The sequence below is a fragment of the Nelumbo nucifera genome, chromosome 5, assembly GCF_055504915.1.
Source record: "Nelumbo nucifera cultivar China Antique chromosome 5, China Antique-T2T, whole genome shotgun sequence".
Lineage (NCBI taxonomy): Eukaryota > Viridiplantae > Streptophyta > Magnoliopsida > Proteales > Nelumbonaceae > Nelumbo > Nelumbo nucifera.
The window spans coordinates 82,706,735-82,724,293 of NC_142653.1; the positions used below are offsets into that span (position 1 = coordinate 82,706,735).

At 44.0% G+C, this 17,559-nt stretch overlaps 1 protein-coding gene across 1 annotated transcript; it reads left to right on the forward strand.

Moving 5' to 3' along the window:
• Positions 1-12,013: 12,013 nt before the first annotated feature.
• LOC104593771 (RING-H2 finger protein ATL74) lies at positions 12,014-12,999 on the forward strand. Its single transcript, XM_010253763.3, has one exon. It carries the CDS (start codon positions 12,159-12,161, stop codon positions 12,753-12,755), a length of 597 nt encoding a protein of 198 aa, XP_010252065.1. The 5' UTR covers positions 12,014-12,158; the 3' UTR covers positions 12,756-12,999.
• The last annotated feature ends 4,560 nt before the right edge of the window (positions 13,000-17,559 follow it).

Sequence of the window (17,559 nt, forward strand, 5' to 3'; positions counted from 1 at the left end):
GTTTATAGGTAGTATCTTCTTAAGTTGACGACGTTCCATGTTCGGGGTACTTGTTTTCGTTCTAGGGTTCCGAGCTCGTATGCTCCCCCACCGTGTGCTTTCTTTACTCTGTAGGGTCCTTCCCAGTTTGGTCCAAGTTTCCCTACGCCGGGTTCGGACACCATGACCTTACGGAGAACCAGGTCGCCGACGCGGAAGTTCCTCTTCTTTACTCGCGCGTTATAATACCGAGCTACCTTTTGTTGGTAGGCCGCAGTTCGGATGTGCGCGAGGTCTCTCACTTCGTCTAGTAGGTCGAGGTTAGTGTGTAACTCACCCTCGTTTGTCTGTTCGTCGTACGCTTCTAGTCGCAACGTAGGCACTTCGATTTCCGCCGGGATCACCGCCTCGGTGCCGTAGGTGAGGTTAAAGGGGGTCTCTCCTGTGGCGGTTTTTTCCGTGGTTCGGTGAGCCCATAGAACACTTGGTAGTTCGTTTGCCCACAAACCTTTGGCTCGGTCTAATCGTGCTTTCAGTCCGCGGAGGATGGCTCTGTTCATTACTTCTGTTTGGCCATTTGCCTGCGGGTGTGCGACCGACGTGAAGTTCTGACTAATTCCCATACTTTGGCACCATTCTTGGGACTTGATATCTTTGAACCGTTTGCCGTTGTCGGAGATCAGTACCCGAGGTAGCCCGAAGCGACATACAATGTTCTTCCAAAAGAAGTTCTGTATGTTTCGGGCTGTAACTATTGCCAAGGGTTCAGCTTCTATCCACTTTGTGAAGTAATCTACTGCCACCACTAGGAATTTTCTCCCGCCTGTCGCTGGTGGGAATGGCCCCAGGAGGTCGATTCCCCATTGGGCGAAGGGCCATGGGCTGGTGAGGTATTTGAGGTCGGCAGCGGGCTGATGGTGGATGTTGGCATGCTTCTGACACTTGTCGCATTTTCTGACGAGCTCGATTGCCTCTATCTTCATCGTTGGCCAGTAGTATCCTTGTCGAAGTGCTTTTTGGGCGAGGGCTCTGCCCCCCAGGTGTCCGCCGCACAGGCCTTCATGGGTGTCGCGGAGTACCAACTCGGCTTTGGCTAGGCGCAAGCATCGCAGGTAGGGGAGCGTGTAGGATCGTCGGTACAACCGTTCGTCTATCATGACGTATTTGGCTGCCTGGCGCTGCACCCTCTTGGCTGCATTGCGGTCTGCGGGGAGGGTTCCATCTAGCAGGAAGCTCGCGAGTGGGTCGATCCAGCTCGGCTCTGCTTCAGTGACGGGAGCGACCTCTTCTGCCCCACCGAGAATGCTGGGCCGAGGTAAGTCCTCTACGTAAACGGTTCTCCTAGCGTTGTGGCTCGTGCTAGCTAGTCGGGACAGGGCATCGGCCTCAGCGTTCTCTGACCTCGGGATTTGCTTGTTGAAGTGTGACTGGAAGTTGAGCAGAGCCTCCTTTACTTTTGCCAAATATGCAATCACTATGAGCTCGCGCGCTTCGTATTCGCCTGTAACTTGGTTGACCACGAGTTGGGAATCACTACAGATAACCATGTGCTTTGCTCCAACCTTGTGCGCTAGGTTTAGCCCGGCTATCAGTGCCTCGTACTCCGCCTCGTTGTTGGATGCCGCGAACTCAAAGCGTAGTGCGTATTCCAGTTTTGTTCCGCTTGGGCCGCGTAGCACTATTCCAGCCCCGCTGCCTTGTTGGTTCGAGGAGCCATCTACGTGAAGGATCCAGGGCTCCTCATCCCAGTTCGCGCTTGGTCTAACCAGGAGGGATGTCACACTGGCTGCTACTTCACGGAGTTCGAACTCGTTTGTGGGAGCTCCGAGTTCGCCCGAACTAGGGATCTCAGGCTCGACCGACTAGGGGGCTTCGAGGCTAAACGTGCATTCTGCGATAAAATCTGCCAAGGCTTGGGCCTTAATGGCAGTTCTTGGCTTGTACTGGAGATCGTACTCGCTGAGTTCGATGGCCCACTTCGTCAGTCAGCCGGAAACCTCGGGTTTGAGTAAAACTTGTCTCAGAGGTTTGTCGGTCAGGACGATGACAGTGTGAGCCTGGAAGTACGGAGTTTCCGTGCTGCTATCACCAGTGCATACGCTAGCTTTTCTATCTGTGGGTACCTTGTCTTTGCTCCCTACAAGATTTTACTAACATAATATATGGGTCGTTGGACCCGGTCTGTTTCCTTTACTAGTACCCAACTGACCACCTCATCGCTAGCCGAGAGGTACAGTTCTAAGACTTCACCTTCCTCGGGCCGAGCTAAGGTTGGCACACTGGCGAGGTAACCTTTTAGCTCGTCAAACGCGAGCTGAAAGTCTTGGGTCCACTCGAACCCTTTGCCTTTGATTGCTTTGAAGAGGGGTAGACAGCGATCTGCCGACTTGGACATGAAGCGGCTTAGAGCGGCCGTTTAGCCTCTGAACTTCTTTTATTTTCCGAGGTGGTCTCATATCTATGATGGCTTTTATCTTGTCCGGGTTGGCCTCGATACTGCGTCGATTGACAACGTAGCCTAGGAATTTGCCCGAGGTGACGCCAAAGACACATTTGTTGGGGTTCAATTTCATGCTAAACTGACGCAGGATTTGGAAGACAGAGTCCAAGTCTTTTATTAGTTCTTGTGAAAACCGTGTCTTGACGACCATGTCGTCTACATAACACTCTATCTTTGTGCCAATCAGGGGCCGAAACAGCCTCTTTACAAGTCTTTGGAAGGTCGCCCCGGCATTTTTTAACCCGAAGGGCATGACCTTGTAACAGTATAGACCGAACTCGGTTATGAAGCTGGTTTTTTCCTCGTCGGACTGGTCCATCCGAATTTGGTTGTAGCCTGAGTAGGCATCCAGGAAGCTTAGCAACTCATGTCCCGAGGTTGCGTCCACTAGGCGGTCGATCCTAGGAAGGGGGAAGCAGTCTTTCGGGCAAGCTCGGTTCAGGTCGGTGTAGTCAACGCACATGCACCACTTGCCGTTCGCCTTTTTCACCAGCACAGGGTTGGCCACCCAGCTCGGGTAATGGACTTCCCTTATGAAGTCTGCCGCGAGGAGCTTCTCGACTTCCTCATCCACCGCCTTCCAGCGCTCTGGGGCTAAGTTCCGTTTCTTCTGTCTAACGGGTCTGACTAAAGGGTCAGTGTTAAGTTTGTGAGTTATAAGACCAGGGTCAATACCGTGCATATCGGCCGCGGATCATGCAAAAATATCTAAATTTTGGAGTAAAAAACTTACCAGTTCGGTCCGTAGGGGTTCTTTGACGGAAGCCCCAATCTGGAGTGTGCGAGCTGGGTCTGTAGGCGAGGTTGGGATCGCGACTGTTTCTTCTGTGGGCGAGGCTCGTTCTACGCCTTGTTCCGCGAGCCGCTCCAGATCGAGGTCGCCGGCTGCCTTGGTCTTTCCCTTTAGGGCGGCAACGTAGCACTTGCGGGACTCGAGCTGGTCGCCCCGCGCTACCCCCACACCGAAGTCCATAGGGAACTTCATGGCCAAATAGTAGGTGGAGACCACCGCCCGCAGGATATGCGTGATTAGCCGCCCTATTATGACATTGTATGGGGACGGGGTCGCGACCACCAGGAAGTCGTGGTTGAGTCTGACCGCACAAGGCCACGTGCCGACTTCCACAGGTACCGTTATTTTTCCAAGGGGCCTGACTTCTTCTCCGTTGAAGCCCACCAGGGGAGTGCTTGCGGGCTTTAGTTCGCTCATCGGCAGCTGTAGCCGATCAAACGCTAATTTGAAGAGGATGTCCGCCGAGCTGCCTGAATCTACGAGTACGTGTCTAACCTCGAAGTCGTTGATCCTTAGTTTAATGACAAGTGCGTCATCGTGGGGGTAGCGAACTCCTCGCGCGTCGTCTTCCGTGAAGAGGATTGGCTCTTCGGTCTTTGGCCTTTTTGGAGGGTTCCGCTCCTCGAGGACCGCTTCGCGAACTGAAGTCCGGGCTACCGCCGATGTACACCCCGCTACCACCGAACCTCCCACAATTACATGGATGGTTCCCCGAATTGGCCTCTCTACCGGAGGCTGTCGCTGCAACGGTTCGGCAGGCCTACTGCTAGATTCGGGGGCGTCTTTTTCGTGCTCGCCTGGCTGATCCACTTTATTGCTATTATTGTTGTGCTGTACAAAGTTTCTTAAGTATCCGCGACGGATGAGCCCCTCTATTTTGTCTCGGAGGTTATTGCACTGCTCGGTACTGTGACCATGGTCCCTATGGAAACTACAATACAAATTCTTGTTTCTTTCATTCGGATTTCCCTTTAGGCGAGGTGGCCATTTGACGTACGGGGCGTCCTTGATCGTCATTAAGATCTCGGTCCGCCTTGTGTTCAGTGGCGTGTAATCCGTCCGAACTGGTTGGGGAGCTCGGAACAACTGGTTCGGTTTTAGGTCCCAGGCCAGGTTTTTTCGGTCGGCTGAGTTAGAGGGCTTGCCATCCCTCTTTCTTTTCTCGTTTCCGCTCTCGGTTCGTTGGTTGATTTCCTCCTCCGTCCTCATGAACTTGTCCGCGAGCTTAAGAAATTCGGCCATGGTCGCGGGCTGGTTAGCTACCATGTGCCATTTGAACTCTTTGTGCGTCACCCCTCTTTTTGCTGCCGCGAGCTACACTGTGGGGTCTAACCACGGTATCTGTAAGCATGCTTCATTGAATCATTTGATGTAGCCCCGTATGGGTTCCCCTTCCCTTTGGACTACCCTGAAGATGCTTTCCTCTGCTCTGGGGCACCGTTTGCTGGTGACAAAGTGTGCAGTGAAGACCTGCACGAACTGAGCCCAACACTTTATCGACCCGGGGGCCAGTTCCTGTACCAAGTGCGGGCTACCCCCCTGAGGGTGGTGGTGAAAGTCACGCACATGCATGATTCACTGGCTCTGGCGAGGTGCATTTGGGGCTGGAAAGCGTCAACGTGGTCGTTGGGGTCGAAGGACCCGTCATACTTGTCTAGAGGTGGGAGCTTGAAATCTCTGGGCAAGGGGACTGCCAGGAGTTCTGACGCGAGGGGAGAAGGAACTGAGAGAATCGGGGCAACTCCTACCTCGTCCGAGCTCGTCTCGCCTTTGCCTCTGAGCTCTGACAGGACGCGGGTGGCAGTTCGTCGACCTTGACGGCACCTTCGCTGTTGAGTGGGCCTTGTACTGGCGCTGCTGGCCTCCGTTTTGCCGAGCTCGATGGGCCCGGAGTGCTGGTAGTCCGCTGCTGCCAATGCGCCAAATCGGTTTTCCACGAGTGGGAACTCTGGTTTGGAGCCCCGAGGTGCCGATCTCGCGGGCAAGGTTCCCGACCCGCTTGCGAGCTGCGAGGCGGGGATGACTTTTCTCTCTCTCCGACCTGGGGACGAGGCCTGACTGTTTGGGGGGTTCTGGGGCCTGGAGGCCTTTCCTTGGTGGGGGCGCCCATCCTGCGGAGAGGCCTTGACCGGCTTCGGAGCAGGGTGGGGAGGTGGAAGTAGTGGTTGGTTCGGTGGCAGTTGGGGGAACTGCTGTTGATAGTGATACTAGGAGAGGTTGTGCAACACTTGGTGCTGGTGAAGCTGGTGTTGCTGGAATTGTTGCATCTGGGCTTGCATTGCCCGCATGCACTGCATCAGGTCATCCAACCGATTTTGGCTAGCTGCCAGGGGGACGGCGGTTGGTTCAGCGAAGGTAGTCTCGATGGGGAGAGGAAAGGGGATGTTTGCGGCAGGAAGGTTTGCAGGCGCCACCGCTTGTGGCGTATTCAGATTGGGAATTCCGTCCACCGAGAGGGGGATGGTGAACTACCCAACGCACACCACGGGAACTTGAGGCTGTTCCCCGGTGGTGTTTGTCTCTGTGCCGCGTCTGGCGTTGCTGGAAGAGGCCATGAGTGTTGAGTTTTTCAAAGAAGAAGAAAGGGGTATGAAAGTTTTGGAGGGAGGCCTTTTGAAGCGTTCCCACAGACAGCGCCAATTGATGATGCACAATCCGGCCGATCTTAGCTGTCAACGATCTTGCCTCTGAATTGGGTGGCAGGGACCTGAAACGGAGGGAGAAGAGAAACTCCGGGGAGAACTCGGCGTAAGGGCTCTGAAGCTCAAGTTAGAGTCTTTCAAAGGCAAGATAGACCAGATAGCGCAAAAAGTTAGCATACCTCGTTCTTGGGGGGTAGGAGCCTTTTATAACCACCTCGCGCACTCACTTCCAGGCTTCCGTCAGATCGGGCATGATTACTTCTGAACTCCTGCCAGTTCGGATGTCATTTCCTCTGGCCGGACAGAACCGCCACTGCTCCTTTTGTCGGAGCCGTCTCTGCGGCTAGTAACGACGGTGGCAAGTGGCGGTAGCAGGAGGCCGTTTGAAGTGCGGCTGTCAGGCGTCAGATCCCAAATCAATCAGGTGCGTCGCCCTTGGATACGGACGTCCTTAGTGTCAGGTACGTTTGGTCAGCCTGGTGTTTCGGAAGCAAAGTGTTGGAGTGGCGAGCGAGATGTCTTGAGTTCGGTTTGGGAGTGTTCCGAGCTGCCATGGGCCAGCTCGGGTCACAGCTTTGTGAGGCTTGGGGCCCAATATAGTTCGTGCTCCTTGCAGGGAGCTCGGGTTCTCAGTAGGGAGCTCGGGTTCTTAATAGGGAGCTCGGACTCTTGGTAGGGAGCTCGGGCTCCTTTTAGAGCGGTCTGGTGGAGTTCGGGCTCAGTAGTGAGCTTGGACTTGCTTTCGGTGCTCGTTTCGGGCGCTCTACTGTCCCGAGTTGCTTGTTTTTGCCACGTGTCGGGTGATTGCGAGGTCGGGCCAAATTCCCCTTCATCACATTTTAATAGCTTATTCAAAGTACTTCAGTCAATGCAACTTAATAAGAGCCGAAACTTTTCCAAACAGGCTTTTAGAAAACTTCCTTGGGCTTATTAAGCTTAGAGCATAGCTTTAATTAGAAGAAGTTTTGCAAGTTCTTTTCTTTTTTTCTTTCTTAATGAATTGTCGGGTTGAACCACTTGATACTGCAAATTTAAGGGTACAAGCTAGAAAATAAAGACGCGTCTTCTAAGCTTGATTTTATTTTTTACAACCAAAAGCTCAAAAGTAAAAGTTTTTTTATTGTATTTTGTACTTAATACTTTTAAGAATACCAAAGCATACATAAATTATGTTTTCTTTTTGTATTTTTAATCTGAAAACCATTTTGATAATTTTTTTTTTAAAAATATGTTTTTCAAAGTAAAATTAATGCTAACTTTTGGATATAACAAAATATGTCATACATGTACATGTCATATGGCATATAAATGTTAGTCAATAACATGTGGATGCTACGTAACAGTATATATGAGTATCATGTGGCATTTGAATATAGGGTCAATGGCATGTTGATACCATATTACAACATATATGGATGATATGTGACATTTGAAGGTAAATTAATGATAGTACATGCCACATTATAGCATAGATGAATGTTGTATAATATATATTTGTCATTAATTATTTTCAAATGCTATGTGATAACATATGAATGTCAGGTCAATGATATGTGGTAGCATATAATGATGTTACATGGCATTTGAAGGTAAATCAATAATATTGTATACTATACGGCATTCATATATGATGTCACATGGAATCTAAAGGCAAATCAACAATATTGTATGCCATACGGCATCCATATATGATATCATGTGGCACACATGTTAATGAATACATTAATGTGCCTATACTTTGTAATATTCATATGTGTTATTATAGGGTAGAATGTATAAGTATCACGCGTACATTTGGTACCCACATTTTAGAAAGTATAAAATATGTCAAAGAGCCAATAAACATGAAATATCAAAAAAAAAAACATCATGACTTTTTTTTATACTTTTACTTCATTTTCTTTTTAAATACAAATCATGTCGAACAAGCATGCTCATGTACTTCTCACACTTTTCCATATGACACTATAACCATACATTGAGAACATCTCCATACTTGTATGCTATAATTTATAGGGAGGTGTTTCAAATGGGCGGCTATAATATATTGTGAGTAGGTGCAGATATGGTCCTTGTGAGTGCAGATGCATATGAATTAGTTGAGAGTCTTGAGACTAGGCTCTATTTAGATTAGCTTTTGCTTTTTAACTTTAAAACTTTTGGATATAGAAAACAAAATTGAACTAAAAAATTATTTGAAATCTAAAACCAAAGCACTTTTAAGTCCCAAGAGAACAAAGCTTTCTGGGCTTTAAAAGCGCAAACATTCCTAAAGTTTCTCCAAACACTATCTAAATCGAGCAAAACCGACCCTATGATTGCATGAATAAAACCAAACCACAAACCATGCACCGATGCACCATTCAGGTGAACCGCTTCGGTCCTTGCTAATAATTTACAATTTACTGTAAATTATCTTTACTGCCTTTGGTGGTTGCCTCTAGAGATATTCCCTTATCCAATCACGGCATTGCATATTTGCACACTAGAGATGTACAAATCAGTCTCCGCTCAAGGCTCCAGTTCCTCAACAAATAGAGTTCTATAATTATTATCTACTGAAATGAAATTAGGACAAATTTTTAAAATCTTCATTAAATTTTGGTAATTGCAATTATCTTCTTTTAATTTTTTGATACAATTGCAACTAGGCCTTAAAAATTGTCGAAATACTCATGAAGTTATTATTGAGACTGATTGATATGAAGGAAAAAAAAATAATATAAACTTTATGAACAACAAAAAAAGAGAATTTAAGGCTTAGTTTGGATGCGGTGTAAATGCAAAATTACACCGGTGCATTTGAAAAACAGCCCACCAGATAAGTGTAAAAGATGAACCGGTCATGTAAAAGTTTTACACTGATGCTTGTTTGGTAATGGTTAAAGTGTACGAGGACGACGACGGAGAAGAAGAAGGAAGGGGGGAGAGAACAAAGAAGCCAACAAGCTACTGAATAGAGAGTGAGAGAGAAGAAGAAGAAGATGGAGAGGAGAAGAGAGAGAGAGGGAGTGGAAACAATGGCTGTGAACGAAATGACGATGAACACAAGGAAACCGAGGTAAAAGTCCACTGCAACTGAGAGATTGTAGTCCTTGCCAGTCGGACAAGAAACAGAGCACCGTGAGCGGCGTATTAGACCCATAAACTGATGACCGGGTGTTGCAACAAGAGAGGCTCTCGTACATGAGCCTCTCTGTTCTCGTTCTCATCGGGTGTTGCAGTCCTTGCCGGGTGTTGCAACCGGAGTATCAAACCGGGTTGCAGTGAGCCTCTCTATTCTCGTTCTCGTTTGGTGACTGGGTTGCAGTCCTTGTCGGGTGTTGCAACCAGCGTATCAGACCCAGAAACAGGCGATGGAAAAGTTGCCAGAGATCACCGCCTCTCTGTTGTCGTCAGAGGAAGAGAGAGAGCTGCCAAAGATCGTTGCCTCTCTGTTTACGTCGGAGGAAGAGAGGAGAAGAGAGAGATGTAATAAATACATCGAAAATTTTGACGTATTTATTACATTGATTTTTGGTATAATTCGGTGTAAAATTACATATTTACTGCAAAATCAAACCGGGGTGCAAAAATTTACCTTAGTTAGCCTAAATTTACACGCAGCCTAAAGTTACAATTTCTAAAAAGTGCACCTCTAAAGTTATAATTTCAAATTTGGAAAATAAATTTCTAAAAAAGAAAAAAGATTTGAAATAGTGATTCATATGAAAAAAAAATTGAAAAATAAATATTTTGTTAAAAATAACTACATAAATATTTTAAATATTTTCATGCCTTTTTAAGTTAAAGCGAGACGATTGCAATTACCAAACTTAGGAGAGGTTTAGCAACAAGTCAGCGATGGTTGCAGCAATTTACCCATTAAATTATTAGTTCAACAAATTACCATTTCATTATGCCCGAGTTCCCCTACCTAACAAATAACAACGCCAAAATATATGACTTTAGTAGGTGAGGTGATGGAACATGGACGGTACAGATTTTATCTTGAAAGTGCATGCGTCAGATTCAGTCGATCAGAGGCTCCACTTGCCAGCAATGTAAAGTCTTGACAAAACTGAACCTATCACCGCCTCTTCCAAAAGGAACTTGCAAGGTCCCCACTTGGCAGGCCCAGGCCTAGGCCTGATGATCGCCATTCCACAAAATCCACCCCACGTCTACCTCTAATCCTCTATCTTACTGCACACGTCGTCGAATGAGTGGGGACATCGTAAACAAGTGGACACGATACAAAGAGATTTTGATGATGGGAATGATGGGATTGGATGGTCAAATCATCAACATCCCAATTACCAAACTAGGAAGAAATCAGGCAATGAATCTAAGTGTTATTTATAACAAAATAGGCTGCATTAAGGTAATTTCATCAAAGTATACTTATCATCATCTACTTGGAACTGGAATGATGCTTTGTATTCCCGTCTAGTCAAATTAATGGTGTTTTGGTTACATTAACAACCCCACTGTGATTAAAACTAGACCATTTGTACAATTATTCGATCAGAGGATCCGACCGTTCACACCATGATGCGTCCATGATTTTTTGTCCTTATGGAATTAGGTATGAGAATAATCACTTTTCATAAGAAACCCTAATCACGATTTGGTGGGATCAGGTACCATTATGGAAACACTTTATTACGGGTTTGTTTACGGGTCGGTTTGGGTCATTTTATTGGCGTTTTTCCAAACGAACCGATCTAGTCGATTTATCTAGAAATGAAACTGAAATCGATCTAGTATTAAATAAAATCGACTTGGTCAATTTGAATTGGTTTGGGTTGATTTTGTGAATGATTTTGTCAGTATGAATGGTAAAGGATTCAAATTTAAGAAAACAAAGACTGGATGCCTGGAAAGTAAAAATGATTTGATGGATTAAAACTGATATTTTATATATAATATATATATATTTCTGAAATAAAGCAATATATATAGTAAAACTGAAATATATCAGATATATATATATATATATATATATATATATAATATATCTAAAATATTATATATATAAATCGGTTCGGGTCGGTTCAGTTTTGATTTTCTTGTGTGAAAACCAAAATTGAACCGAACCATCAATTTATGTTATTTTTTTAACCCAAAACCAATCGGTGATGAAAAAAACTGGCCAAATTGTATTGGATCGGACCGGATTGGTCGGTTTGGATCTTGTTATCGAACTGTCTACCTCCCTATTATGCAGCTTGTACTACAAGAATTCGCTCTTCGTATAAAATGTCCAACATATCTCATCAGTGATCATCGCCGCCGGCAACATTGGAGTTTAGCGACGGAGAACCCCAGGTAATTAAAACCATACTCTTGTTCCTTTTTCTCTGTTTTGCTCTCAATCAACATCATCACCATGCGCAGTTTTCTTTACTTCAGTTGCGTTTTCAGATAGGGGGAGAATTCAATTTGGGTGCACAGGACCATTTCCATTCAAGAAGCCGGAATCCAGTGTCGACGGTCCCAAATTTGGATAACCACCAGCTGCCTTCACACACTCTTCTCCCTCCTTTATCTTATCCTAGTGACCCAGAAGATGCCTCTTCTGTGTCGTTATCAGCTTGGAATCATGACAGCATTACTCTAACTCAAAAGATCCATCTTTCTCTCTCTCCACTTAAAAAGATCAACAAGAACAAGAAAAAATAAACGAAAGCCTTCCTTTCTTTTTTTTTCTGTTGCCTTCTCTGCTCCTCTTTCCCCTCCTTCAAGTTTCAACAGAGATGAATTAATTTGTAGCCGTTGAAAAATTCTCCTTCTACCTCAGAGAAGCATATGTGCAGTAGGAAAAGGTCTCCTCCCCCGGTGGTTCAGACATCAAATTCAAGAGAAATGTTTCCCCTTATGCTGATCTCTTTTGTGGTTCGATTTGCTCTGCTAACTTGGTGGTGTGACGAAGTTGCAAGTGATTCAGCCTAATTAAATTTGTCGCTTCGATTCTCAGTTCGGAGGGGGTTCAAAAAATTCGATTCTCTACGACGTTATAAAAGGTTCGCATAGGCAGTTATTATACATAAGAATTTGCAGCCTTTTTAACAGTAAACCCTCTGATCTTGTGCATATGGATCGGTCTGCAATCTAAGTTGGACGCAACATAGTTCAGGTTGAACACAGTAAAAGTGTTCATCAGAAAAATGAATTGAAAGAAGGGAGTAAGTTGAATTGAATTTCCCTGGTCTGGTTTTGGCTTTTATACTCCACTGCTGAACCCAACCATCTGTACATCCACATGTCGAGGATGACACCTCGTCACAATCCTCATCGTCTCCTACTAGACATAGAACCCGGGGCGCCGCCGACCAACGGAAGCAGGCCATCGCGTGAATCTTACACCAGTGAAGCAAACTTCGACACCAACATGGTAATCATCCTCGCGGCCTTGTTATGTGCCCTAATCTGCGCTCTTGGACTGAACTCAATAGTACGTTGTGCACTAAGATGTGGCCGTCGATTTGCCTTTGAGACACCGGAAGGTACAGCTGCACGTCTATCTGCAACTGGACTTAAGAAGAAGGCATTGCGTCAGATTCCGGTAGCAGTGTATGGATCGGGAGTGAGTATCCAGGCCACAGACTGCCCGATTTGTCTGGGAGAGTTCATGGATGGAGAGAAGGTACGCGTCTTACCCAAATGCAACCATGGGTTCCATGTTAAGTGCATAGATATATGGCTACTTTCGCACTCGTCCTGTCCTACCTGCCGGCACTCACTGCTGGACCGGCCAACAACATCTGATCCAACCGACGCCAATGCCGGTGTTGGGCCTCCCGGAAGTGGCTCCGATCGACAGGGTGGTATTGTCGTAGTTGTTGAGGAGGCGGGTTGATGACGATGGCAGTTGGAAAATATCCAGTATTTGATAGATGTTAATTAGCTTCTTTTTTTTAATTGATTGTAGTTGTTAGTGTTTCTTTTATCAGTTTTAGGAGTTATTTTGCTTAATGTATAGAGTGTATAAAAGTAGAAAAACTTTGGTGGTATTTCGATGTAAAATTTGCCACTTGTCCAAGCCACAAGGCTGGAATAGTGAAAATGGAACGAGAAACATACAAAATGACCTTTACTTGAGTTATTCACGTGGGTGGTGTTTGGCATATATGGGTTTTGCATGAATGGACAAAATGCGTATTCGTTGATTCAACTCGTCGGCAGCTGCAGTGAGGCAGGCCTCTACGACGTGGTGTCTTTTTTTTTCAGAGAAAATTACGGTGGCTCTTTTTCTTTTTTCTTTTTTTAACTTTCGGTCGTATGGTTTGATAAATATATTTCGATCCATATTATTTTATATTAAATTTAAATTCATAATAAGGATTTTAAAATAATCACACGTACAAAAACCTTTGCATTAGATTCGTTTTACAGATTATAGATATTCAAAATATAAAACTGGCAATCATACGGTTTTGGCCTAAGGAGGGCTCACAATGTTGTCCACTTAACATTTGGGTTTCTCTGTTGGTAAAGTCTCAGCTAGGGGTGAGAAAGAAACTGAAAAATCGAACCGACTGAAATCGAACTAAAAAATTGGTTAATCAAACTGGTTGGTTCGATTTTGGTTTGGTGATTTTAAAAATCAAAGATACTGGTTCGGTGTCAATTAACCAATTTAAAAAATCGGCAGTTAATTGAATTGATCGGTATATATGTTTTTGTATATATTTATGTATATTATATTTATATTATATGTATTTTATATATTATAAATTAATAAATATGAATTATATATATATATTATATCATTTAAAATATAATATTATATATATTTATAATAGATATTATAAAGTCAAAAAAACCAAAAAAATGATGAACTGAACCGGTCAACCAATTAACCGACTGATTTCGGTTCGGTTCCAGTTACCGGTTTTCAAAAAACCAGTACTGCCGGTCCAGTTCAAAAAAAAGGCCCACAGTTCAGTTACCTGAACCATGAACACTCCTAGCTCAACCTAAGCTTCGCCCATGAAAAAATCTTCGGGGTTTTTATAGTTCAGTCCAATAGTCCACCCTAAGGTGGAGCTACCGAGCTAAAATTTTTAGGGATGGACTCAATCCTGTCCTTGGATTGATATCAAATTTACAGGTAGGATGCGGTTTATAGAAGGGAAGCCGCTAGTAGGGTAGAAGGGGACTGCAAATTCAGACAAAATCTAATGGTAGGAAACGCTTGGGATCTGAGTCCTGCCTTCATCCGAGGTGTAGGGGTTTACGCTGTAGTGCTGTGTAAACCATTGCAATAAAAAAAATAATAATAAAGGCGGATAAGAGCACAATAGTTAAAAGAAAAAAAATTGAACTCCTATGGCGTTACACTGTTCCATTGCATATTGAGGCAAATCAGCAGCATCCTGATAGCTAGAATGATGATGGCAGATATAGTGTTATTTGGTGTTGTGTTCTCAGCTTTGAAAGATTACAAATACAAAATGTAAATAAATGGTTTAGAAATATAATATATAAGAATTTGTACTATATATATAGATGAATGGTATTTGAATTTAAACATACATTCAATTCAAGGCATATATGATACATAAATATATAATAATTTACTATAAATTTAAACATAGAGAAACCACCGGGGCCAGGGTGACCCCAGCCCGGCCTAAGTTCCGCCTCAAACATAAGTCTGGGCCTGGGCCTATATGGCCTAGGTCAGGTTCTGGTTACTTGGTCACTTGTTAGACTGATAATTTGAAAACATGGGGTTTCATTTGACAAATTCTTTTTTTGGGTCTATAAGGAAATTAAATAAATAAAAGAAAAAAATTTCCTAAAGTTGTGTTTGATTTGAAAGAAAAGGTAGAGAAAAGAAGGCCTAAAGGCCTTTTCTTTCAAACCAAACACGGTCGAATCCCCATGTAACAGGATCAGAGCTCAAATTTCGATGATAATGTCAGTTGTTGGTAATTGTATAGATTGGCAATATGTTTACCTGCGATTGGGATGTATCCCCCTCCCTTGTTACATATCTTGTTTGCAAGCAACAGATCTGGAGTCAAATGATACGATCCCTTCTTGATAATAGAAAGAATAAAGGTGGGAGGAAGAACTTTGGATCTATTACGAACAAGAACAAGATGTGCACAATGGGATACCAAAAGCCAATTAGAAGCTAATACATTGGTTTCTCAAACGTTGAATAAAGACCATTGACATGTTTATTTCTTATTGGGTTTTGTATCCCGCTTTACACAATTTCTTTGGAATGCCAAATTTGCTCCAATAATGAGTACAGATAAGGTTGATAATGTGGATTTAATTGATTAATCTCGAATAGTGGTGCAATCCTGGTTTGGATTTGCATTGCTACGTGGGTTTTCATTTTGTTGATAATAACCAAGTACAATTAACTGATCAAGTAGAGTCAGCATGACGTATGGATGGAGTGAAGATACTCGAAATAAACATACATGAAAAGTTATGCTGTGTTTGGTTTAAAGGAAAAGATAGGGAAAGGAAGGGGTCTGGTCTGGTGGGTTTGCCTACCTTTCTCTACCTTTTCCTTCAAACCAAACACAGCCAGGGTATTTTCAGTGGTTGTTTTTTGTTCAAATAATAAAGATGGGGATTGAAAATCGAAATACATATCTTGTTTAGTGGTTGGAAACTTAGGTTTACTCACTCACTGTTTCAAGTGATTGAATTGGCATATTGAACATTAAGAATCATCGAATCTATGGAGGACATAGAATCGAATCGCAAACTCCCTTTTCTGATTGGAATGAAGTCTATGTTTCCTCGTCATCTTTTCCTTCCTCTATGCTTTGTTTCTTGACTTTTGCGGGGTATTGGTAGGTAGGGGTGTCAATTGAACTGGATCTGGTCCAATCCGGTTCAGTCCAATATTAGTCCATTACAAATGGACCAGATCCAATCCATATGAGTCCATTACAAATGGATCAGATCCAATCCAATCCAATAAAAATTTTAGATTGGTTCAATTGTAATGGACTATCCAATCTGTTCAAATTCGTTTTAATTTAGATCAGTTTCAATCTAGATCTGATTTATAGACACCTATATTCTTATCTTATATTAATGGATCAGATATTGGCTTAATCCAATCCAATCCAATATAAATTTATTACAGATGAACCATGCCCAATCTAATCTAATAAATATTTTGGATCGGATTGATCTAATCCGATATGTCCTGTTCGTCTGTCCAACCCGTCCAAATTGATTTTGGACTTGACGAGTCCAGTCCAAAACCGATCTACTGACATCCTTATCGGTAGGAGACTGATTCAGTAAGTACACCATTGTGATCTTCACATTCAGTAAGCGCTCCATGACATCAGTCTTAGAATTTTTTAGGACAGGTGTCACAATTTTTCAAGTGCTTATTCAGTGCATTCACCTGGTGTGCCTACATGATCAGAACTCTATCCGTAGGCCCAAAAGCGACACTAGGCCCACAGTTAGGAAATTCTTGCATCGCCTGCACGTTGTTTCTACTTTCTACTTTTTCACTTGAGAGGCAAGAGAGAGGAGAATCATTTTTAACGTCAGGGGGGGGGGGGACATAGACTAATAATTAAGAAGCTAGGAAGCCTAAATTGGGACCACCCATGTTACCGGATAGCTTTGGGCGGATGGAGTCGGGGGGAAACATGTTGAGGAAGACACCAAGAGAAAGAGTCCAGTGGGACGAGCCTGTCGTCCACTCGTCCCCAATGTGGGTCCTATGTCTAATGAACTACTGACGTGTTCATTCGTGATTGGTTACAATAGCCTGCTATGCACAGCTCACAGCTGTGTGAACAGCATATCCGGGTTCCACTAGTGCCATTAGCTCTGCTTTGATATTTAAAGGACAGACAATGTACCCACTAGGACTAAATATCTCACAAGGAGTCCAAGGACATACGACGTACAATGTACACGGTAATGCTTGACCCATTTAACGTGGGCTACTACTAAGGGGTGTTTGCCAACATGGTTGTTTTTCAAAAATTTTATTGTTTTTGCTGATGTGTAGAAGTTGATTCTTGTTTTGAGAAAGCCAACCATGTACCGCCTCAATTGGCCGTATGTTAAAGTAGTTCCATTCCATCTGATCACTACCAGTGGACAAGTGGTGGGCTTCGATTCCCAACCAAAAATAAGCCCATTTTTTCAAGACAATTATGCGTACCCCATGATTCATAACAAGTGGGGAGTTCAGTCAGTGGTCTCACCTGTACTGCATCCGAGACGAATAGAGAGTGAGAGAAGACAGAAGAAACAAAGGAGGTGTTAGAAAAGAGAAAAACAAAAACAAAGAGAAGGAGAGAATGGATTCCATTCAGGAGTTTCGCTTGGCCCATGCTATAGCGAATTGGGCCAGGACCCACTTGTTTCATTTTTCATGGGCTTCCCTTTGCCCTTAGTGGCTGTCAGCTTTAGCGTGGCTTGATTACGAGGCTATCTGGCTATGTACCTTCCATATATATTTTTTTTGTTTAAATTATTTCTCATTAACAAAGCCTCCTTTTTTCTATTTTCTACCAACAAAAAAGAAAAAAAAAATCCAGAGGTTAACTGTAAATGCTCTAAATCGACATCTTCTTTAGGTTCTCAACCAATACTTGCCTTGGTCTCACGTCAATACAGCCACCATCTCAACAGCTGGGCCATTCACATCCATA